This window comes from Pelecanus crispus, chromosome 6 (genome assembly GCF_030463565.1).
Source record: "Pelecanus crispus isolate bPelCri1 chromosome 6, bPelCri1.pri, whole genome shotgun sequence".
Classification (NCBI taxonomy): domain Eukaryota; kingdom Metazoa; phylum Chordata; class Aves; order Pelecaniformes; family Pelecanidae; genus Pelecanus; species Pelecanus crispus.
In genome coordinates, this window is record NC_134648.1 from 29,627,886 (window position 1) to 29,651,722 (window position 23,837).

A 23,837-nucleotide genomic window follows, 5' to 3' on the forward strand; every position below is an offset into this window, starting at 1 on the left:
GTCTGGGCTGGCACACACTTGCTGTCTGCTGAGGTGCGTCTTAAGCCCTCCTTTGTATGTGGCAGTTTGTGTTTTGCCCTCTTGCCTCTGCTCCCCCTCCCCTGTGACTGAAGTTCAATTTTTATTTTTAGGGGGAGTACGAAATTGTCTGAACTGCTCCCTGTAGGGGTGGAATTTCATTTTGTGTCGTTACCTCATGAAGGGATGCAGCAGCTCAGTGGGATAATGGTATCGGCTCTGAACCACCGCTAATGGCCTAACCCTCTGGGAGCCTCAAGAATTCTCCCCTGGAGAGTCAGCATGCAAATTCCCTTCCAGGTGGCTCCTGTGCAGTCCTTTGGTGATTAGTCACGCTGGGACCAGGGAGAGCAGACAGAAAAGCATATGCTGGGGGGATGGTCTTAGTCCTGAAACCGCAGCTGAGGCTGGGGAAGGTTTGTGCAGCATGCAATGTATGGAAGTCGTGCTTGGGGGAGAGAGGGATGATCTGTGGGACTGACCCTCTGAATCCAAAAATCTGTCCTGGTTTTGTTTGGAAGCAGAGTTTGGGAACCGGAGTGTTTTCCCCTTCTGCTGAAGAAGGGGAAGCTCCCTCTCCGTTCTGATGCAGCAGCACAGGGGTGCTCAGAGAAAGCTCAGTGTAAGGAAATGGGTCAGCCATTGGAAGACCAGGGTGCTGTCAAACCTGTGGGGTGAAAATACAGATTTATATGCTTCCCTCTCCTTCATATTTCTCTGGGGCCTAGAAGAAGCTGGATCAGACCTTGACATATACCTGCATAGGACATCCTGGACATGATGGGAAGAACCTTTTCCCAAAGGCGAGTGCCAGATTCTGTATTTTGTCACCTAGTGCAGGGTTCAGCATTGAGAACAGTGACATCTGCAGCAATGTCCTCTCAGATACAGAGATGCCTATGCCTGCCATACTGCAGGAACAGCTGAGAAGATGATCCAAATTTGTGGTTAGGAAAAGAGATGTTAGAGCAAGCCTGAGTTTAATGGCACTAGTGTATTCTTAGGGTGGGAGGCTTTTAGGACAGGCACCTGGTGAAAAATGCTGGAGGACTTGTTATAGAGAGCAGTGAATGATTCTGTATCACGTAATCCATGTTGCTTTCACAGGACATTGGCAGCAGTCCAGGGCCAAGGGGAAATGGGGGGTTGAGGAAGCTGGAAAAGCTGAAAATGTGACTATTTGTTCTCCATATTAAATCTTCCTCCTTGTGTGTGTGGCTGCTGTCTTCACCTTCTTCTTTTACCTGCCTCCCTCCCCTCATGCTCCCACCTCCAGGATAGCGTTGGCAGGGGAAGAAGTAGCAGCATAGCAGAAGAGGGCTGGCCCGCCTGGTGACAGATGGGAGATGCTGTCGGCAAGCTGGGCTGGGATGAAAGGGTTTCAGGCACTATCCTCTCCAGCCCTCGCCCCTTCGCATTGCTGAGTGAACGTTGCTCTTTGGAGAACACACCTGTCAGGAACAGTCTTGTGCAGCCCCTTCCCTACCACAGCTGGCAGCACTTAAAAGCATGACCCTCCCGGGGTTGAGTGTTCCTCTCATCTGTGGGGGGGAAGGACAGGGCTGATGCTCCCCCTTGAATTCCAGCTTTGTGGCTCCAGGCTTCTTCAAACACTGTGGATTTGTGGTTCCACTCTATTGCCAGCAGACTCCTGTGTAGGCAAGCATCATCTCATGTCTGCCCCTTCCTCTGTCCCTTCTAGAGACTTCTAGCAGGGTTTGGACTCTCTTGCCCACACCTGAGGTACAGCAAATTATCCCCAGCAGTGGATTCCTGCCTCTAGCTTCTCCTTGCAAGTTTGTTAGACAAAAATGCTGGCAGAGTCCTTGTGGTGGAACACACACTGTAGCACGTACCTTGCAAAATCCCGTTCCCAAAGACATTGCTTCTGATAGTTCTCATTCTAAAGAACTCACTGTGTAATAGAAACAGGATGGGCTGCGCTGGGAAGCATGCAGGAAAGATGCTGATAATGTAATTTTGCTTGTTATAAAACAAGTGTATTTATGGGAGGACAGCAGGCTCAAGGATGAAAGAGTAAAAAGGAACTCAGTGGGGGAACTGTGGTGACTACTTTATTGTGGAAAGGTCAGTGCTTCTCTGGGGAGGAGAGATTGCTAAGCCACAGACCTACCCTGGCCCCCCATCTGAGGGACAGCTCCTCCTCATTACTTGAAATTTCATGTCTTTTGTTTCTAAGAGGTGTAGCTCTCCTCCCTCAGGAGGGAAGGAACTTCAATTTTGGGAAGGAAGCTGGCTGTAGCTCCATGAGGTGTTTCTTTGCTGTTGCAGTGCTGCCCACTTGCTCTCCCTTGGACTTCCACTGTGACAACGGGAAGTGTATCCGCCGGTCGTGGGTCTGTGATGGAGACAATGACTGTGAGGATGATTCTGATGAACAGGACTGCCGTAAGTCACCTCTCTGAGGGGAGAAAGTGGGTAAAGTGCCAGCCTGCCATGGCCGGGGAAAGTTGACCCTTTTTATTACAGGAATGTCAGAGTTTATCCACTGAATCAGACCTTTGGCTTGTAATAAGCCTCTGACAGAGGTGTGTACTTGATGTCCGTAAGCCCTGCTGGCTTGGTACCTGGCTTGCTGTTCAGCTGTGTGTCCTGGGGGAAGGGATGCTTCTTCATCCAGCTGGAGAACCGTTTATGCCCTGCAGCCTTGCTAGTTAATGTCCCATGAAGCACTTCCCTGAGCTGAGCTCCTCGTGTCCTCCCCTGTTCATGGAAACACCTAACCGCTGCCAAATCCTACTGAACTGCCTGTCTGGCTGACTTCCTGTGGCCTCAGGTTCCACTGTCTGACTTTTCTGCTGTGCCGGGCTGTCCCCAGCATCCTCTCCCTTCAAACAGAACACCCTGAGGAGAGGGAGGTGCTGTAGAGATGCTGGCCACACAGAGACTGGTTACCCTGAAAGCTGACTGACTGCTGCCATGTGAGGCACTATCTTCAAAAGAGCTGCCATGGCAGGCTGCTAGCTGTGAGCACTGCCATTGTGCTTCTAGAGATTATTAAAATGGAGGAAATTTTGCCTGAGTCTTTGGAGTTCAGCCCCCTCCTTTCCCATTGTGTTGAGGACAAGGGTTACTTGTGGTTGGCTTCCATTAGCAAAAGGTGTTCAGGGATACAACTTCCTCTCACAACAAATCGTCAGGTCCATAATTGGTAGCATGTGCCAGAGAACCAGTGTGTTATGCAGCACTGGAGCTTCAGCTTCTCCGAAACTGCACGGGTTGCTAGGGCTGGCATCAGGCTGCAGTTAGGAGCAGAACTGTTTTGCTGTCTGATTGAGATGGTTGCAGCTGCTTAATAAGCATCACTCTACAGCCCTTTAATTCTACAAAAGTTGTGTGCATGGTGCTCCAGAGTGGCTCTGATGGAGGAACCACATCTTAAGAAATGCAGAAATAAAGCTCTTCATTGTCAGGTATTCCACGTCCAATAATTGCATGGAAATAAATTCACTTTTTGATCAGTATGCCCCTGATCTTTGCCTGCCCTTTTGGGCAAAGGGATGGGAATCAAGGTTCAGGGGTTTGACATCCTGTGTGATGCTCTGGATCACAGGACTAAGCTCAATTTTGCAGTCTATTGAAAGATTTTAATGAAAGAAAAGGTATATAGGTCTGGGTCTGTTTGGTCTTCTGTTTTTCAGAAAAAGTTGGAATGCCCTCATATCTAAGACAACAGTGGAGAAGGGTGTGATCAAAAGATTTGGAGACTAATGAAAGGTGGAAGGCAAGGTTCTGTGAATAAGAGACTAGCACATAACCATAGGAGGGTTTCTGTTGGATTGAGGTCCTCTGGTGCTAATTTTGCAGTTCCTTTCCTTTCCTCACTGGTCTGCAGAAAAGCTTCCTTAGAAGACTGGCAAAGAGGGTGGAATGAGGCTGCAAATACTGAGGCATTCAGAAGAGGAAGTTTAAATTTTCCCTCTCCCTTTTCAACAAACATTTCCTTTCCTTTGAAGACAGCTTTGGCATTGTTGTGAAAAGAAGGTGGAGATACAATTCTACCAGCAATTATTTGTTAGATAATGATAGGGCCTATTAATTCCTTTAAAAAGAGGCCTGGATTGCCTTTTTTCTGTGCAGGGATCTCTTGAGCTTGGCCTGGGGCTGTGCTAGAATACCAGCACAGGGTGGGTGGCTCCATCTCTCTGTTCCAGATACTTCTTCCAACCCATGTTCTCAAGTTTTAGAGCCTGCTGTACTATTGGCTTGCGGATGGAGTGGAAGCGAGACACTCACGAAATCTCACAGTGGCCCTCCTGGTATTGTTAGGGGAAGGGAAACCACATCTCCAACATCACGGTGTCCTTGGAGGATGATGTTGCTTGATTTGTAACATGTCACAGATTTGGTGTTCTGCAAGGTGAATCTTCTTGCCTTGCCTTCACCTTATCTTCATTGTGTCCCTGCAGCTCCACGGGAGTGTGAGGAAGATGAGTTCTCATGTCAGAATGGATACTGCATCCGCAGCCTGTGGCACTGTGATGGTGACAACGACTGTGGCGACAACAGCGATGAGCAGTGTGGTGAGTAATGTGGCCTTACAAATACTTCCGTGCCAGTGCTTTAAAAGCGATTGCAGACTCCAACCTGGGCAGTTCTAGGATCCCCTGAGCATGGCAAGGGCTCGCAGCCAGCTTGTCTGGGCTGGGCTTGTGGGATATTCCATTCCCAGGGCTGGCTGCTTGGGATGTCAGGCTGCGTGGCTTACCTGCCAGGCAAAAATCACTTGAGACCTGTTATTCTTTGACATTATGAAGTCCTGTGGATTCCCTTTGAATCTAGCACTCTGTGTCAGTTAAATGAACACTGATGGTTTTGCTCAGGCACTGCATGACATGGGTATGTATGGTTTAATGAGGAATCTTTGTTTGTGGGTGCCCTAGGAACTTCAGGAGCATGGTGCGGTTGTTTCCTGGGTACTCTTGAGAAAAGCCAAGGCTTTGTTTGCATTGCTGTCTCTGCAGATATGAGAAAGTGCTCGGAGAAGGAGTTCCGTTGCAGTGATGGTAGCTGTATAGCTGAGCACTGGTTCTGTGATGGTGACACAGACTGCAAGGATGGCTCGGATGAAGAGAATTGCCGTAAGTGCTCTTGTTGCTTTGTAACCACAGGAAATAGCCCTTTGGACTTGCTCCTTCCTTGGGGTTTGGCACATTTTCTGCAGCAGAGATCAAAAACAAGTTAGTCCTGCCTGTACTGGCAGCTATGCTGCCTTCTGTTGCCTACCCCAGAGGGCACAAGAGAATGGTGTATCTCCTGTGTTACCTCACAGGCATACTTTGTCTCTGCCTGGCTGCTTCTCTGTTCCTTCCCATGGCTGTGTGACCTTGAGTCAGAGCAGGAGACTTATGCTTTACTGAATACAGCTCTATATAAAACTGTAGGAGTTGGAGGGCACGGGGGAAGGGGAGAAAATGACTCCCTTCTTTTTCCTTGTGTCTGATTCCTGCCTGAAATTTCAGGAAAGCGGGGAGGGGGCAGCTCTGCCCACTGACAGCATCCTTAGGGACTGTGCATCCTCAGCTGGTGCACTGCATGGGCTACCTGCCTGACCCACCTCTCTTCATTCGAATGCCTTATGTGGGATGTTATCCAAAAAGGGCCGATAAGACAAGTTAGCTGGAAGCTGATGTGACTGATGGGGAAGGGGGGCCGAGAGAGCCCGCAACAGTTGTTTTCTCCTCCACCTTCACAGGCTTGTAGCAAGTGGGTCAGGAATCTATTATGTCCCTTCCTAACCCCCACTGCCTCTCTCCCGTGTCTGTGAGCACTGTCAGTGTCTGTGGAAGTTGCAGTTGTCCCTTCCCCCACTCTGCTCTCAAAGGCATTTTGCAGAATTTGTTCTAGATAGCAGGAAACTTCAAAAGGCTCTGGGAGGGGGATCAGGGCCGCCAGCTCCTGAAGGGCAGGGGGAGTGGATGCATGGGGGATTTGTCTTTTATCTCTCCAGATAATGAGAGTTGGCAGGGAGCCACGGGCTGCAAACATTTCTAAGCCAGGAAAAGGCTCTAAGAGGAAGCCAGCCTCTCTCCCTCTGCTTTCCCCCTCTCTTGCTCCCTTGCCTGTCGCTTCCCTGCAGGCCATGAGTAGGCCCTTGGGAAGGGAGGGGAGATGTTTCAGCCTTGCCTCCCATGGGAGTGGAGGGGCACCCAGAACTGGTGCCCCTTGCTTCTCTGAGCTGGAATGCTTCTCCAGTCCTGGCTGGCAGTTCTCTCTATAAGGCATTTTAAGTAACTCACTAAGAAGCTCGGTTTGGCTATATCCCTTTCTCTTATCTTCCTCCATGTGGCTGTCATCTTTTCCTTATCTCCAATCGTGCTTGTCATTCATCTAGTACAAGGTGGGACTATACTGTTCTTTTTTGTGTGTGTGTGTGTTTCTTTTGGTGTGTGTGTGTGTTTTATAATTGAATTGCACTACATGAGAATTTAAATCACTGAATTCATTTTCTCCTCAAGGAGACCCAAACACTCTTTTCAGGCTCCTTTGGTGAGGCACATGTTAACACACATTTTAGTATCCAGCAACTGGATACTCACTGAACTAAAGCTCTTACTGCATGGCCTTCAGGCTGTGCCCACTACTTCAGCTTGGAGAGGCAGGTGTAGTTCACTTCCCAGACTGTCAGTCTTTTTTTTCCATTTTGTTTAATGGATTTCTTTTCAGAGCTCTTCAGCTGGAAGTCTGAAACATGCAGTTCATTCTCTGGACAGTATGAGAAGAGGTGTCAGATTCTGTTCTGTGGGACTCAAAATATTTTTTCATCCCTTCCCACATAGTGGACTGTTGAACAGAGAATAGCGGACAAATCCTTGACTATAAGTTTGTTGGGCTTTGTCCAGGGTCATCTGTCTGGCAGTGCTCCTTACTGATAAGGCACGGTTTGTTTTGGCAACAGCTTGAGAGGAAAGGGAGGGGGGAGATCCTCAAAGGTCAGGTGCAGACCTGGGCACCTTGGTGCTTGCTTGCTTCCTTTGATCTTCAGGTGTTTATTTTTGTTAAAATTTTAAACGAATCATTCCATACTTTATAACCTCGCATTCTACATGCCTCAATCCTTAACACAGAGCTAGCCCAAAGAGTATCTGTATTTTTCCATCTGTTTTTGTATCTACCTTTTTCAGGTTTAATAAAGAATTTAAACACTTTCTGGAGGGCACTAAGACATAGTGTTTCAAGCATAAGACAGAAGGTGACACTCTTGGATCCTTTTTGTTGCTTTCCCATCAACCCTTCCTTCTTCATAAACTTCATAAACCCTTTTCTGAAACTTAATAGCTCTTGAAAAGTTAGTGTTTATAGACTAACATCCTATGTAATCTTTTTTGTGCTTTTTTTTTTTTTAATTTATTTTTAGTGGGTTGTCTGCACAGGTGTCACATATAGGTTTAACCTGCCTCTCAGTGAAGCACAAAACAGCATTCAGGTTCCTCTCAGTAATACAAGTCATGCAGAGATATGCAGCAATGGCTAGTAATTTCCAACACTTTTCCATTGAAAACTTGCTAGTCCGTTATTAGACTGACAAGTTTGCATCTAAACTGGATTATGCCCTGTTGCCTCAGGCATTTTTTTTCTTTGATTCCCTTGTTAGCATCAGATGTTCCAGCTGCCACCTGCAGCTTGGAGGAGTTCCAGTGTGCGTATGGACGCTGCATCTTGGACATCTACCACTGTGATGGCGATGATGACTGTGGGGACTGGTCTGATGAATCTGACTGCTGTAAGTTAGTGCAGGGTGATATACTGGTCCAAGCATCCGAGTTGCAAACCTAAATGGATTTTGTATTGGCTGGAGAGGGATTGCAGTGTAGACAGCAATCTAATTGTTCACACATAAGCTAGCTCTTTCATTAATTTTTTTTTAAGTCGGGAAAGTGAAAATAGTGGTGGGAACCGTGTAGTCACGGTTTTAAAGTAGTTTCCAGGAGGAATCTATTCAGGACCAAGTTCCACAGTAGTGGAGTGTAAGGGTGGTGCTGAGGGGCTTTGGGGATGTTATATTGGTCTGAGTTTGTTCTTTATATTCTTTACCATGTCTGCAGCATCTCACCAGCCTTGTCGCTCTGGGGAGTTCATGTGCAATAGTGGCTTGTGCATTAACGCTGGCTGGAGGTGTGATGGAGACTTCGACTGTGATGACCAGTCAGATGAGAGGAACTGCAGTGAGTGCTGGGAGATGGTGGAAACATTCAGTTCCTGCGGATGGGTCTCTTCTGATCCTTCTTGCTCATCTAACGTTCTTTATTTGGTCCCTCAGCTACATCTATGTGCACAGCTGACCAGTTCCGCTGTAAATCAGGGCGCTGTGTCCGTCTGTCCTGGCGTTGTGATGGGGAAGATGACTGCTCTGATAACAGCGATGAGGAGAACTGTGAGAACACAGGTTTGGCCTGCTGCCTCGCTGCTTATAGCTAATGTTTCCATCCTGGAGGTAATAGGTAGTGAAGTCTCTTTTGGATTGCTTCCTTCAGTTCAGCCTAGAGTTTCTGTCCTTCCTAAAGAATGGGATCTGTAGGCTCTTATATGCTTGCAAACAGGTGCAGGTCTGTATGCTTAAACTAACTTAAGTGATGGTGTTTTCTGGTCAAATATCAGATCCCTGTACCTTCCTATCTTGTCCCTACACTATGAATTACCACAGGGCTCTGAGACAATTCCATTCAGACTTGGAAAGATTAATAGTGTGTGAAGTTGCTACCTTTGTCAAATGGATTATGTCTAACTCATGCCTTCTAGATAGTTCTGGATAGCTTTCATGTTGCCTTGTGAAATTGCCAAGCAATTCTAGCAGGCAGTGGGATCAAAAAGGGCATTTTGTGGAAATGAAGGATAAAGCCTTTGTTCTAGAGGTTAAGGGTGTCAGCTTCCCCTTAGATATTTGCTCAGGAGTCTTTCTTTCTAGTAATCATTTCGCATATAGCCATTCCTTTATATAATAGTGGTTGTGGAGAAGAGGAGGGTTTCAGCTGACCGTAGTGTTATGGTGGGATTCAAGGAATGTCTAGAATCTTCTGTTTTCCTTAAACCCTTCAGGATGTCTGTAGGCATTGTTGAGGAATAGTGTGTACTGGTCCATGAATTCATCCCAGTGAGCGGAGCCCAGCTGTGCATACTGACCCTTCTGCATCAGTGTATTTTAAACAGTGGGTTTAGGGGTGACAAAAGGGATTTGTGAAACTGTACCTCTTGTGTGGTCCTGTTGAGAAGGGGAGAGTGGGTGTACTACAAGGACAGCTGAGCTCAGAGGACCTGGAGAGGCACACTTTGTAGCCATTTGAGAACAGCTGCTCTAGATTGGTCAGCTGTCACGAGTACCAGTGTGCACGAGATGGCAGTGATCCTGGAAAAAGCAATTGTACTTAAAGACAAGCTGGTGACTCTGTTTCCTCATCCTGATAACAAAGGTATTTAGAGGTATTGAAAGAACAGTTGCCACCTGGAAGCCGAGTCAAACTTCCAGAGCCACTGAAATTCAACCCCCTCAAACCAAACCCAAGGTGGTTGAGTACAGCTGTTGTCACTGTAAGGTTAGTTGTGCAGTTCTGCATTAGGTCTGTGGTGATAGTGAGCAGGTAAAAATTAACTCAGGGCTTCCAAACAGAACGTGTACTGGCTCATCTAAGCGAAATAGTATGCTGTCTCAATGTCTGTAGCAAGAGTTAAAATCCTGTGTCACCTCTTGGATTTAGAACAGAGTTATATTTTTATTGGCCACAGAGAGAAGGTTCCTAGAATACTAGGAGATCAGCTGATGTAAGGATCGTTATGTTTGATACAACAAATGCAGTCCAAGTTTTCAGAATCCTTCATATAAAGCATTCCTGTGCTCTGAAAAGTGAATCTGCATGTGATTTGGTTTTATGTTCCCAGTTGGTGTGTCTGTTAGTTCTTATTTGTACTTGTTATTAATCTCACACCTACCCTTTTCCATGCTGCTTACAGGCAGTCTGCCAATCTAATTGTTTCTTTGCTGATAACTGTATTGTCCTGTTGTCGTCTTAGGATTATCAGAGGGTGATGATTTGGAAACCACTAACCAAGTCAGCTTAAGAGGTACAAGAAATAAGAGGCAACAGGACAATGCAGTTGCTGCTGAAGAAAAAAATCTGATTGGCAAAGTCCCTACTAACAGTATTACTTTACTTACAAGAATTCTGTAGAGTCTCCCTGCCAACAGCAGAAGTTGAAGCGCATAGCTCATGTGTGAAATCCTGTTGCCTGAGCTCAGATTTCAAGGATGCATGTAAATCTCATTCCAAGTCCATCACAGTGCAGTTAGGGCTGGGCAAGACACTCACTCCTAGGCAGGTTTAAAATCCATAGCCATGCTGGGATGACATATCAGATGATTAAAGTGAGGAACTGACTCCTCTCTTGCACATGCTGAGTAGGGTTGTGGAATCTGGAACCAAAGGGAACTAAGCCAGGACCTTCCAGTCATTCTTAGAGAAACTAAATAGCTGAATTTGCCAATAAAGCAACACTGGACTCAATCTGGAGGAGAGTTCGCAGAGAGAGTTCGGAGAGCTGATGCATAAAGATATGTGGAGCAATAAGGAGTGCAAGATGAGCTGAAATCAGGGAAAGAGGGAGTCATGGATTTGTGCTCGTATGTAAAGTTTGTAACAAATCTTAGAAAATGTTCTGTATGCTTTTCTTCACCATGACTGTTGTTCCATCAGTAAGCTGTGGTGTGCTTACTTTCCCGTTCTTCTATTGCAGGGACCCCTCAGTGTGCCCCAGACCAGTTCCTGTGTGGGAATGGGCGTTGTATTGGCCAGAGGAAGCTGTGCAATGGAGCAAATGACTGTGGAGATGGCAGTGATGAGAGCCCACATCAAAACTGCCGTAAGTTCTCCAAGTTCAGTCTTGAACATAAATGGAGGCACTGTGATGTGTGGGAGTCTATCTGGTGTTGCTGAAGGATGTGTGTAAGGAAGAAAGCCTGGGTTGTAATAAAGGGAGAGTTGAAGACCGAGGAAAATGACCTTGGTGGTTTTGCCAATTACATACTGCAGACAAGGAATAATGAGAAGATTATGATCTCAGGTGTCAAAGTTTGTCTGCAGAGATAGTGAATCCTAAAAGCATATTAATCTGCGCTTCGTTGTCCCCTTTGGTTGCGGCCTGCAGGGGAGAGTTCTGACTACGAAGAGGCAGCTTCCACACAGCCTGTGTCCTCCCCCCCTTGCTCAGCCTGTTCTGAAGGGCGACTGCTACCTAACAGCTGAGGATGCAAGCAGCTGCCTTGTGGTTTCAGCTCAGTTATCTTCACGTGTTCCTTTTGCAGGCCCACGAACAGGGGAGGAGAACTGCAATGTCAACAATGGTGGCTGTGCTCAGAAGTGCCAGATGGTACGAGGGATGGTGCAGTGCACCTGCCACACAGGTTACAGGCTCCTAGAAGATGGCCGATCATGCCAAGGTGGGTTTTTGGAGCAGTAGCCTCTTCCCTGCTGCTTTGATGTGCTTGAAGTTGATGGCTATGATAGGGTGCGAATCAGAGCATGAAAGCAGAAGCAAGCAAGGTGAGATTGCCTGGCTTGTTGATGATCTAATGGTAACTTTCTCCCTTTGTCTGTAACATGCAGATGTGAATGAATGTGCTGAGGAAGGTTACTGCAGCCAAGGCTGTACCAACAGCGAAGGAGGCTTCCAGTGCTGGTGTGAGCAAGGTTATGAGCTGCGACCTGACAAGCGTAGCTGCAAAGCTCTAGGTAAAGAAGAGTTCAACCTTATTCTGGGGGGTGTGTGTGTGTGTTGGTCCAGTTCTCATAATTTTGGCTCTAATGCTTCACTGGCAGCATTATGCTGTTCACTAAGCCAACATGTGAGGAAAAGGAAGTACCTGGATTTGTATTAGATATGCCCAGGCTGTTGGTGAATGCTTGTGGAAATTTTTTGTGATTTTGACTATGGAGAGATACTTCACAGTTTTCTTTCCCTGCCAGCAGGACAGCCCTTGCCACCTTCTCCTAGTCCCTTGTCATTCTTGGTGACCCAGACCCTCGGACAAAAACAGCCTCCTGCCTCTGTCTCTGTTCAGGAAGTTTTTTAACCTTTCCAGTCAGTGAGGTTGTATCACACCTCCTTGTGGTTTGACCCTTGATGCTGGTCACCAGTCCTGAATGCTGTGAGTGGCTGCTGTATGGACATCTGCTGTTTTTTAAGGGCATGTATACACTTGTTTAACTTTATTCTTCAGCTCTTTTAATGTAGGAGCTGAGGAATTAGAAATTCCATTTAAAGAATTAAGATTTCATTAGGAATTCCCCAATGAAATCCATAAAGGATGTTGATTTTTTTTTTCTTTTCTTTTTCTCTGCAGTAGAAGTACCTGCTGAGTTTATACCTGGCTGAGGCAGATTTTAACTGTGTCTTGTCTGTGGTACAAGATGCGATAGAGCGTGTGTGTTTGTATGGCTAGGAGATGGATATAGGAAAAGGAAACTATAGTCCAGCTGCCAAGTGGCTGCCTAGTGGTATGGTTTCAGAGGCTGAGGTGAGGCGGGCTTAGGTGGGACCTGGAATGATCACTTCTTGCTGAGTGAATGTTTGCCAAAAGGTTTAAAATGGCTCATCTTTGAGTTAGGACTGTGTATTGAGGATGTGAAAACAGCGCTCTGAAGTGTTTTGCACTTGGGAGTTGTTTTCTTGCTGCCAGTACTGCAAAACTATGTTCTGGGACTTGGTGCAGAGGGAATGGTAGGCAGGACCCTGTCAAAGTCCTCTAATGCTGTCTTCCCATATATTCTCAGGACCAGAGCCAGTGCTGCTCTTTGCCAATCGAATTGATATCCGACAAGTGTTGCCTCATCGCTCAGAGTATACACTGCTCCTGAACAACCTGGAAAATGCCATTGCCCTTGACTTCCACCACAGCAAGGAGCTGGTGTTTTGGTCTGATGTCACTCTTGATCGCATCATGAGGGCCAATCTGAATGGTAGCAATGTAGAAGAGGTGGTTTCCACAGGGCTGGAGAGCCCAGGTGCGTCGCCACATAAAAGGCAAAAGCCTGGGGACTGACCATGGTGTGAGAATAGGGGTGGGTGAGTGGAGAAGGGTGGGTGCCCAGCATTCAAAATGGAGTGCATCTACCTGAGCAAGGGGATGGGTTGGATGGAATGGGTGTGAGATCAGTGTCCCCCTGGAGTTAATCTTGGCTGACAGGGAAAGAGACAGAGGACTGGATTGGGCCTCTTCTGAGGCTGAGAAGGAAAGGGAACTATTTTTCTGAGCAGATCCTGCTCATGGTTTCATTCTGTGCTTAATTCTCCCCTGGAGATAGGTGGACTTGCTATTGACTGGATCCATGACAAATTATACTGGACAGACTCTGGGACATCTCGAATTGAAGTAGCAAACCTGGATGGCACTCACAGGAAAGTGCTTTTGTGGCAGAACCTGGAGAAGCCCCGAGCAATTGCCCTACATCCTATGGAGGGGTGAGTGAAAACTTAGGACCCCACTGAGCCCCTCCATGCAAGTGCTTCCAGGTGAACACTGAAAACCCAATCCTTGGTCACAAAGGCTGCCTCTGGGCTCAAGTCTTTGTTTGGTACTGCGAGTTTGGGGAACCTGGCAATGCTGAGGGCCTTCAGGGCCTTAATCCTATTCTGGGATCTTCAGGTTTCACCAGCCTGAAAGTGCTGGGTGTTACCTTGTTGGCTCTTACTTCTCCCATGGCTGTGACCCAGACTCATGCTTGAGGTCACAGGACTGATACTGTTTTGCTCTGATAGGGAGTGATGCTGGGTGCAGTATGTGGGACATGTATTTTCTAGCCTGTCTCTCCTTGCCTCCTGCAGCACTATCTACTGGACTGACTGGGGCAACACTCCCCGCATTGAGTATTCCAATATGGATGGCTCTAATAGGCGCATCATTGCAGACACACACCTCTTCTGGCCCAATGGACTGACCATTGACTATGCAGGGCATCGAATGTACTGGGTGGATGCCAAACATCATGTCATTGAGAGGGCTGACCTCGATGGGCGGAATAGGAAAGCTGTTATTAGCCAAGGTAAGTAACAGGGCTACATACGGGGAGTGCTCTCTGAGCCACCGGCTCCTGCTTCTGTGCTTGTCTCCTGTTCTTTCACTGTGGGATGAATTCTGCCACCACTGAGAGATGGGGTTTGCTACCCAGTCTATGGTGGACAGGAGAGAGGAATTCTCTGTTATATTAGTGTAATGTGGATTTGAGTGGGCTGACTGTGGCAAGGCCTAAGAGGCAGTGAAAAGAGCTTTTCCTTGTTTCCCTACTAGCCTGAGTCCTATTGGACCTGATTATAACCCTGTATTGGATGTCTATTACAGGCCTCCCGCACCCATTTGCTATCACCGTGTTTGAGGACAGTTTGTACTGGACAGACTGGCACACCAAGAGCATCAACAGTGCCAACAAATTCACAGGCAAGAACCAGGAGATCATCCGCAACAAACTCCACTTCCCTATGGACATCCACACGCTGCATCCTCAGCGCCAGCCAGCAGGTAACTGCAGAGAGGGTAGAGACCCATTTGAGCCACTAGAAGACCTGCTGCCACCCACCACCCTGTAAAGCAGGGAGATGGCAAGCCTGAACTAGCATATCGACTGATCCACCACCTCCACCTCTGTCCAGAGATGCTGCAGAACTTGCTCCATCTGGCAGTTCAGTTGAGGTCCCTCAGCCCCGGTAACCTGGTGTTAGGTGTTACCACAGCTCCCCCTGCTGACACGTGGGAGTGGAGGCTTTTCAGTAAGAAATACTTGGGGCTTGTTTATGCAAGAGCTGTTTTGGGAGGGGGAAAAAAATCGTAAGTGGGCAATAGTAATGACTGATACTGTCCTTATTCCTCTTTAACTGCCATAATCTGCTCTAGAAGTAGATTGAGTTAAATGCTGTATTTTAAAATTGAGCCCTACAAATGGAGTTAGTGCTTTAGTTTATACGTTTCCTTATTCTCAATTAAATTCTGATTAGACAAGTTATCTTATCCATGTGAGTCTTGACACCTTGACTGGTGTTTTTCCTCTTTTCTTTACTCTTTGCTTTATGTGTGGTTGTTTTTGTCTTTGGCTACTTGAGCAGGGAGAAACCGTTGTGGGGCCAACAACGGAGGCTGTACTCACCTCTGCCTGCCAAGCAGCAAGGATTACACCTGTGCCTGCCCCACAGGCTTCCGCAAGACCAGCAGCCATGCCTGTGCCCAGAGTAAGTGAGGTGGGACCGCAGCCTGCATGCTCAGATGTTCAGTGGGTGGCAGAGGGTTGGCAATGGGAGTAAGCAGCAGCAGTTGCTTCCAAAGAGATGCAGCTGGATAGACTGAGTTAGTAGTATTAAGGGCCACACCAGATGATGCTTCACCTTTTTGATGCATTCCCCTGTTCTGCATTCCCATTACCCTCACTAGGCTTGATGGGTTGGGTTACAAGAAGCTCCATCCTTGGGCCATTATTTCAGGGCTGCTATTGGTGCCACACTACCTGTCACAGCTGATTGTTTCCCTAAAGCTCCTTTAGGAGCTGTGTCAGTGATGAACAAAAAATTCAGTCCTCTTGATTGCCACAGTTTCTCTTGGTTTGCAACCAATTAGGACAACTGCCTCCTAGATTCTCAAGAGATGGCATACCATTTGATTTGGAGGGAGGTCTATGCCATTCTTTGAAGAATATGGTTGACTTTGTTCCCTCAGTATAGATTATCCCCAGGAGACAGCTCCCTACTACTCTGTTCCCCCCTGCCCACCCACCCCATCCAACTGCCTCAGTGATATTTTGCTACCAATAAAATCTTGGGTTGTGACGTGCCAGTGAGAGATGATGTAAGTGGTTAAGGTTGGATATAGCAGGGAATTGTCTGTCTATCACTGTGTTGTTGAACTTAGAGAAATTAAAAGAAGACCTTTCGACCTTTGATCAGGTCTTGACAAGTTCCTGCTTTTTGCCCGAAGGATGGACATCCGTCGGATCAGCTTTGACACAGACGACCTGTCAGATGATGTCATCCCCCTTGCTGATGTTCGCAGCGCTGTGGCTATAGACTGGGACTCAAAGGATGACTATGTCTACTGGACAGATGTTAGCACCGACTCAATCAGCCGAGCAAAATGGGATGGATCGAGCCAGGAGGTAGTGTTAACTACATGTGGAGGTCAGCTAGCCAGGAGACTCCTTGAGCATCAGATTTAAAGCCACTGGGATACACTGGCCTTCTAAGGAGCTGCAGTTCATGCTGGATTTGTTGTTCATTAGTTTGCCTAGTTCTGGCTCAGAAGAGCCCTGAGATCATGGAACACTTCATATACTAGTGTGGTGTACGTTCCTGCTTGTATGGAAAACCTTGAATTGGGATAAAAAGCATGTTGATTTATAAGCTGTGGTCAATTCCTTTGTTGTAGCCCTAAAATCTGAAAGGAAGAAGTATTAAATCCTCTGTTATGTGCTACATATGGAGCAAGAGCCCCACTCTTTGGGAATGCTTTTTGCACATGACCTTAGGCTAATGTTGCCATAAAAGAGGGGAACAGAGTTCAAAGTTTGGAGTTGCAGTTTGAACAAACATGAAAAATAGATGTTTCTCCAAATGTAAGACTTATTTGAACTTCTAAGTCCTTAACGCTCTCTCTCGTATGGCATTGCTCTGCTTGGGTTTTTGCCTTTTGAAAGTTAATGTTGTTTGTGAATGAGTAGTGCATTGGGCGAATGCTTTCTCCCTAAGGTCTAACCTCACTAAGAAGGATTTTTTCTTATTTGTTTTTATTTAGGTTGTTGTGGACACCAGCCTGGAAAGTCCAGCTGGACTGGCAATTGACTGGGTCACTAACAAGCTATACTGGACTGATGCAGGTACTGCGATCCTCTGCTTTACCTAGGCTTCTGTCTTCCTTATTAGTCATGAAAACTGAAAAACAGCTGGAGAGTTCGATCTCATTCCAAATTTGTCATTTCTGTCTAGCAAAAAATAGAATTTCATCTTGTGTGCTTCTAACAAAGTGGGACTTGAGGTGGAATCCTTAGTTTAATTCTCTTTACAGTATCCCCAGTACTAATTCTGTAGAAAGGTTTGTAGTAGAAGTCAAGCACCACTGCTGTCTTGCTGCAGAGCTTGTGACTGTGTGTATTTACATATCTCCCAACAGTGTATCTTGGGGTGCAGCAGGTAGTATTTGGAGGATGTTCCCTGCTGGAGAGTCATAGCTCAGAGAGATGTAAGGAAGGTGATTCTTTTCTAGCTGTTCTCTCATGCCTATGGAGATACCTTGGGGGCTTAGGAAAGAGCTGGTTTGCACTCATACAGGACTCGGCACCAGTGACAGCCACAGAGGTGACTTGAGAGGTCTAATGGAAGGTGACACTTTGAGCCACATTTCTTACCTATCTTCCAGCTATAAACAGAGATGGACGGAGGGGAAGAATGCATTATTGTGTGGATGTTTTTTGCCTTAGCTCTTGCGATTCCAGAGGTCTTTAATATCTCTCTCATTCCCTCTCTTGACTTTTTTAGGAACAGATCGGATAGAGGTCTCCAACACAGATGGGACCATGAGAACTGTTCTAATCTGGGAGAACCTAGACAGACCTAGAGATATCGTGGTGGACCCTGTTGGAGGGTGAGAGAGTCTGCCTTCTGGGATGACTTGGGAATTCTTGCATGTCTAAAGATGTTCAGGTTCTTTGTTTTTGTGCAGTTATCTTTCTCTCTGGTGCCATTGTTCTACAGCCTGCCAAACGCTGAAATTAGAGACCTGATTTTGGATGCTAGTGGAACCAGATAAGCAGGGATAATTGCCTGCTGTGCTGTAGTGCTTGCAGGAGCTGGCTGGTGTTTTCGTTTGTTTATGCTGGGGACATAATAACTAAAGATGTACAAAAAATGTTGAGAATGAGGCCATCTAGATCTTTTCTGGTTTTTTTATTTCACATCTATGTTGAATTTGTATTCAAGCTCTCTGCTTATCAACCAGAGTTCAGTCAGAAAGATCTCCTCAGGTAAATTACTGCTGATCTCAAGCAAGCTGTAACAATAGTGGCCTCTTGGCTTCAAAGCACTGTGTCACAGTATTGAGGGATCAACTGTGCCATGGAAAGCAAACCTGAGAAGAGTAACAGAAATAAATGGTTTCAATAATGGATTTTCCTTCTGAGTCATAAGACCTTGTGGAGCTTGGGATAGGGTGGATAAGAAGAAGCTTGCCAGCCATTGTTTTTGAAGCGTTGAAGGTCTTGAATGAAAGTGTGCTATTCTTTCCTTGAGTGGATTCCTGGAAGACCAATGTAGCAAGATTGTAAAGGGCCAGTGGTGGAGACTGGTAAATAATTGGTTAATTCTTAGACCTCGAACTATTATCTTGAACTTTTTCCTCCATGTTGTAATTAGGCCAGCACATGGGCAGTAAAAGGTATATAAATTTGAGTATGATCTTAGGTACGTTACAAGAAACCAAGGCTGGACATGAGTACAATATTAGTCTAATGCTGCTTCCTGCTAGGGCCTGAAGGCACCAGGCGCTCTTGCTCACTGTAACACTGCCTGGCTGTAGTGACAGTGAAGGAGTGTGGGCATTCACTTCTGTCTGGTCTTGTGTTCAGGTTCATGTACTGGACTGACTGGGGAGCCAGCCCAAAAATTGAGCGTGCTGGTATGGATGCCTCAAACCGCTTGGTGATCATTTCCTCCAACCTGACATGGCCTAACGGCTTGGCCATTGACTATGAGTCACAGCGCTTGTACTGGGCAGACGCAGGCATGAAGACCATCGAGTATGCCAGTCTGGATGGAAGCAACAGGAAGGTAAGGAAGCCATCTTTGAGGAGGGATTCTGGGAGCCTGAGGTGTAAGTCCTAGAGCACAGAGTGCTGATGGCCCCTGCCTCTCTTTCCAGTTGAAAGTGAAATCTCCAAATCAAGACATGCTGAGCTGCTTTCACTGGGAGAGAAGAGCTCCCTTTCAGTTGCAAACTGTGTGTGAGGGAACTTCCTTTTGAGGGCTAACATTGCCCCATCACTCTCCTTTTGCTGTGACTGTACCTTATGATGTTGAGAGGGGGCAAGGGAAGCCTTTTCCCCTTAGTGACTTCTTAGTAATGTTTTTTGGGGGGGCTGGGGGTAATCTGACCAGGTGCTGATTGGGAGCAATCTGCCTCACCCCTTTGGACTTACTCTTTATGGCGAGAGAATCTACTGGACAGACTGGCAGGCCAAAAGCATCCAGAGCGCAGATAGAAGGACTGGGCAGGCTCGGGAAACGCTGCAGGACAATCTGGAGAATCTTATGGATATTCATGTTTTCCATCGGCACAGGCCACCAGGTACAGAGCTCGCGCCAAGCCACACTGAGCTGAGAGCTTGCTCAGGCTCTGGTATGTGGCACAGCTCTCCTGCAACGAGCTGACCTATCTGTCAGCCCTCGATGCCTTAAGTCTCTGGGTGGAATATGAGAGCATGAGAATAACTCTTGGCTTGGTATTTAAGGTCCTTCTAGAATGCATTTCTATAGCTGTTGCACCCCTTTTTTGTGCCTGTGCTACTGGCTTATTGAGTTCTCATCCTCTTTCCTATAGTACATACAGCATGTGAAGTTAGCAATGGAGGCTGTAGTCACCTGTGCCTTTTGGCACCTCTTCCAAAAGGTTACAGCTGTACCTGCCCTACTGGGATCAACCTGCAATCTGATGGCAAGACCTGTTCCCCTGGTGAGTCCTCTCTGTAGGATCCTCATTGCATTTTTGTATCACAGCTACATTTTACTCCTGCCTTCTTCTTGTTGTTGCCTTGAGAACAAAACTCACTTTTATGTTCTTAGCTGCTTTACCCCTTGAAAAACCATCTGATGCCTGTACCTTCAATTTGACCAGGAATTACTATGAAGAAATTTACTGATAACTGGATTAATGCAGAAGAAATTTTTCTTGAAATTATGTTGGGCAACTAAACCAGATGTCATGTTTTTCCCCACACTCTTGCCCTAATCTTGAGGTGGATTCTTTTTTAACTACAAGGTGCTGTATTTTTTAATAGGTCTCTACACGCTCCTCCCATGGGCCCTCTTTTTGAGGACTGTGGAAAGCACACAGCTTCAGGCCATGGTACATCTACTTTTTCTCCTTAGCAGGAAAAAGTTACTCCTAATTCCCATTTCCCACGCGTATTAGCAGAAGTAACTCTTCTATGAATGCACTCCTTTTCAACTTGGATGTAAAGAAGCATTCAGTAACGTTCAGTAAAGCTTTTGTACCCAGACTCGCCATAAGCCAAGATCTGCCTGAGACTTCCCCTTTTCTACTGAAGTGGGTGTCACCTCCAGAATGTTCAATAAACGATGCCTACAGTTGACTATACTTGCTGATATCTGTCCATTTTCAACTCTCTGCAGGAATGACCAGTTTTCTGATCTTTGCCAGAAGGACTGACATCCGGATGGTCTCTCTGGATATTCCCTACTTTGCAGATGTTGTCGTCTCAGTCAATGTCACCATGAAGAACACCATCGCAATTGGAGTGGATCCTCGTGAAGGTCTGAACTTCTTAGTGTATCCAATTGTCTGTTTGAAAGGCAACAAGTGACTTCATATCTAAATGTCTGAGTAAACCCAAGTGCAGATCTTGCTGTTGGTTGTGAATTTTTTTTCCTAGTATGTGCTGGAAATATACCTTTCCAGTCAGGAAAGGAATGCCCTTGTAGGAAAACAGAGAACCCCAACTATGAGGAAAAAGCTGTCTGCTATATTGACCGGGGTTCCTGTGCATTTTGGATTTAAGAAAGCTTTCCTCCTGCTGAAGCCTTTTACAGTGGTAGAGCTGAGATTCTGGCTGTTAGTGTATACTAAACGTCTGATGCTGTGCTGGATGTAAACCCACTTGTACAGTAAGGTAGATGATCTGATTGCTGTCCACTGGGATATTTTGAGAAATCGGATGTGGGACTCTATACTGCTAGCTGATAATGTATTATGCGTTCTCTGGCCTTGTGTAAAGGTCAGAATGCCAGTGCTCCTACATATTTTGGGGAGGATTGGAACAAGATAATTTGTACTGTTTTATCACTCTAGTTTAATAGTCTTGTGCTGCTGTTATTCCTGTGCAGTCAGATCTGTTTTGAATGGTGTAGCTGGTAGTCAGAGACCTGGATCTGTTTTTTTAGGATTTTGCTGCTTGGTTGTTGGGGTTTATTTTGGTTTGGTTTTGTTGTGGGCTTTTTTTAAGTTTCTCTTTCTTCTTCCACCCAGGAAAGGTTTACTGGTCAGACAGCACACTCCGGAAAATCAGCCGGGCTGCCCTTGATGGCTCACAATTTGAGGACATCATCACTACAGGTAAGAGAGATTTTGGCCTGGGAGCCTCTTGCCTCCATGCAGCATGAAAAGAGAGATTCTCTGATACCCTGATAGAATAATCTTAACATTTTCAGTGGAAGGGCAAGCAAAGCCTAAAGCAACTGCCTGATGAGATGCACAAGGGGAATACCAGAAGTTCTTGACTAAGCTGGGAGGATGAGCAGTGACCAATACACTTTTCTATTTTCTCAGGTCTGTTGACTACAGATGGGCTGGCTGTGGATGCTATTGGCAGGAAGATATATTGGACAGATACAGGAACAAACCGGATAGAAGTGGGCAACCTCGATGGCTCCATGAGGAAAGTCTTGGTCTGGCAGAACCTGGACAGCCCTCGGGCAATAGCTTTATACCATGAAATGGGGTTAGTGTTGTCAAGAGGCTATCTAGGGCTTAGAACAGGACTTCTGACCTCTGTTTCCATAATACTTGCTGGCTTTTCCCCAGGTATATGTACTGGACGGACTGGGGTGAGAATGCCAAACTGGAACGCTCTGGGATGGATGGCTCTGGACGTGCGGTGTTGATCAGCAACAACCTGGGCTGGCCTAATGGACTGGCAGTGGATAAGGCTGGGTCCCAGCTGCTCTGGGCTGATGCACACACTGAGGTCTGATTCTGTTCTTCAGCGTTGTTTGTCATTGGGTCTTTGGTAGCCTGGAGGCTGTTTTGAAGCTCTTGAGCAAGCTAACAAAAGAGCAAGGAGAGCATAAGCTTTTCTGAGTATGGGCTATGGGGAGAGTGGACTTGAATAACATCACTTGTTTAGGCTCTGTTTTCCACTTGATACAGTAATTGCTAGCAAGAGGATCAGTGTTTTGAGTATGGGGCTGATGTTTACTTCTTTCTTCAGCGTATTGAAGCTGCTGATCTCAATGGTGCTAACCGCCGCACCCTGCTGTCTCCAGTGCAACATCCGTATGGCCTCACTTTGCTGGACTCTTACATCTATTGGACTGACTGGCAAACTCGCAGCATTCACAGGGCTGACAAGGACACTGGTGCCAATGTCATCTTGGTGAGGGCAAACCTGCCTGGCCTCATGGACATTCAAGCTGTTGATAGGGCACGGCCCCTGGGTGAGTTGCTAGGCTACTCCCAAATCAGTGGGTGTCTGTGTTGACTAGGGGAGCCCTTCAGAGCTGTCACTGAAAAGAGTCCTTTGGTGTAAAGCATGAGTGATAGAGTAACTTCTAAAAAATCAGCTTTTCTCTTCTTCTTCCCTCTTGTTTAACTATTTTTGTACTTCTCCACGTTTAACCAGCTCCATAGGCCTGGTGTTTGTTTATTACTGCATGCTTTTTGACCCCCTTCATCCAATTTCCTTCACTGGATTGCACTGACAACCTCATTCTCACACACATCAGAGCCACTTTCTTAGGAGGACTGAATTAGTCATGCCCTGTTAGGCTTCACCGGAGTCTACTGGCATTGGACAATTTCCATTTTTTAACTCCAAAAGGCATTAATTCCTCTTAATCTAGTTGCTGAAACCTTATTTCAAGTTTTAGTCATTTTTTTCCCAACTATTGCAGGCTTCTTCATCTTCCCGTCTGCCACTTTGCTCTACAAAATATCTGCTTCTTTGGTTGTTCTTAATATATCATGCTGTCCAACTATTCTGTGCCAGAGTCAGATTCCTTATGTTCCTCTTTGGGGATCCTATATGAGGCCATCTTGTTTCCTTGCTCTTCAGTGCGAGTTGTTGCTTTGTGCTGTGGCTTTGTTTTGGTGGAATTTCCCCAGTATGTACTCCTACAGAAAATTCTGTGCTGCTTCTGTGGCTACCAACAGCAGAACATCACTCTTGACAGTATAACTTTACAATGTAACTTAAAGCTAACCAAAACTCTAGCAGTCATATCCCTGTTGTCTTCTTCCCACTCCCTGCACCTGTCTTCTGGGCTTATCCCCCCCTAATCAATGTATGCTGAGGTTTTTTCAACTTTAAAAAAAAAAGAGATGACCCTAATATGTCAGGCACTTTCAGCAGGCTTCTCTGATGCCTTTGTTTACTTGCTACTTTGTGCAGCTAAGTTGAAACAGAAGCTTCTTTGTCAGCCTGGCCTCTGGTGCATTGTCACGCTGCTTCCCCACAGGGTTGGATCTTTCTGTCAGCATTACCATTTACAGCAATAATAAAGCTAAACTGTAGTCGTGTGAATCTATTGGCATTTGGCTGTACCTTTTTCCATGGGAAAACTATGATTAGCAAGGAATGCAGGTCAAGATTTTGCTCCTAATGTTCCCCATTCTTCTGTGCCTTCCTGTTCTCCTTGCCCCAGCCGTGCCCATACCCACCATCAGTCTTGGAGGGGAGGGAGGCAGTCTCTGCGTGAAGGGCTATAGATTCCCAGCAATGCTGGGATGGTCAGCTGCTAGCAAGTTGTGCGTGTGTGTAGCCTTTAAAATAAATCTTTTGTCTGTGGGACCACACTGATCCTAAACTATACTTTCCCTATTTCTAAAG

General features: G+C 46.3%; 1 protein-coding gene across 1 annotated transcript in view; it reads left to right on the top strand.

Moving 5' to 3' along the window:
• LRP4 (LDL receptor related protein 4) overlaps window positions 1-23,837 on the top strand; it is an 84,786-nt gene that overhangs the window by 53,237 nt on the left and 7,712 nt on the right. Inside the window, exons 3-27 of the mRNA XM_075713019.1 lie at window positions 2,311-2,427; window positions 4,449-4,562; window positions 5,004-5,120; window positions 7,634-7,762; window positions 8,085-8,204; window positions 8,300-8,425; window positions 10,765-10,890; window positions 11,333-11,467; window positions 11,634-11,759; window positions 12,801-13,031; window positions 13,332-13,488; window positions 13,852-14,069; window positions 14,366-14,542; window positions 15,124-15,246; window positions 15,955-16,163; window positions 16,799-16,880; window positions 17,539-17,644; window positions 18,624-18,825; window positions 19,153-19,342; window positions 19,595-19,726; window positions 20,407-20,547; window positions 21,260-21,346; window positions 21,560-21,731; window positions 21,815-21,977; window positions 22,221-22,446. Of these exons, the coding sequence (XP_075569134.1) occupies window positions 2,311-2,427; window positions 4,449-4,562; window positions 5,004-5,120; window positions 7,634-7,762; window positions 8,085-8,204; window positions 8,300-8,425; window positions 10,765-10,890; window positions 11,333-11,467; window positions 11,634-11,759; window positions 12,801-13,031; window positions 13,332-13,488; window positions 13,852-14,069; window positions 14,366-14,542; window positions 15,124-15,246; window positions 15,955-16,163; window positions 16,799-16,880; window positions 17,539-17,644; window positions 18,624-18,825; window positions 19,153-19,342; window positions 19,595-19,726; window positions 20,407-20,547; window positions 21,260-21,346; window positions 21,560-21,731; window positions 21,815-21,977; window positions 22,221-22,446 (3,726 nt within the window). The remainder of the gene's footprint in view (window positions 1-2,310; window positions 2,428-4,448; window positions 4,563-5,003; window positions 5,121-7,633; window positions 7,763-8,084; window positions 8,205-8,299; window positions 8,426-10,764; window positions 10,891-11,332; window positions 11,468-11,633; window positions 11,760-12,800; window positions 13,032-13,331; window positions 13,489-13,851; window positions 14,070-14,365; window positions 14,543-15,123; window positions 15,247-15,954; window positions 16,164-16,798; window positions 16,881-17,538; window positions 17,645-18,623; window positions 18,826-19,152; window positions 19,343-19,594; window positions 19,727-20,406; window positions 20,548-21,259; window positions 21,347-21,559; window positions 21,732-21,814; window positions 21,978-22,220; window positions 22,447-23,837) is intronic.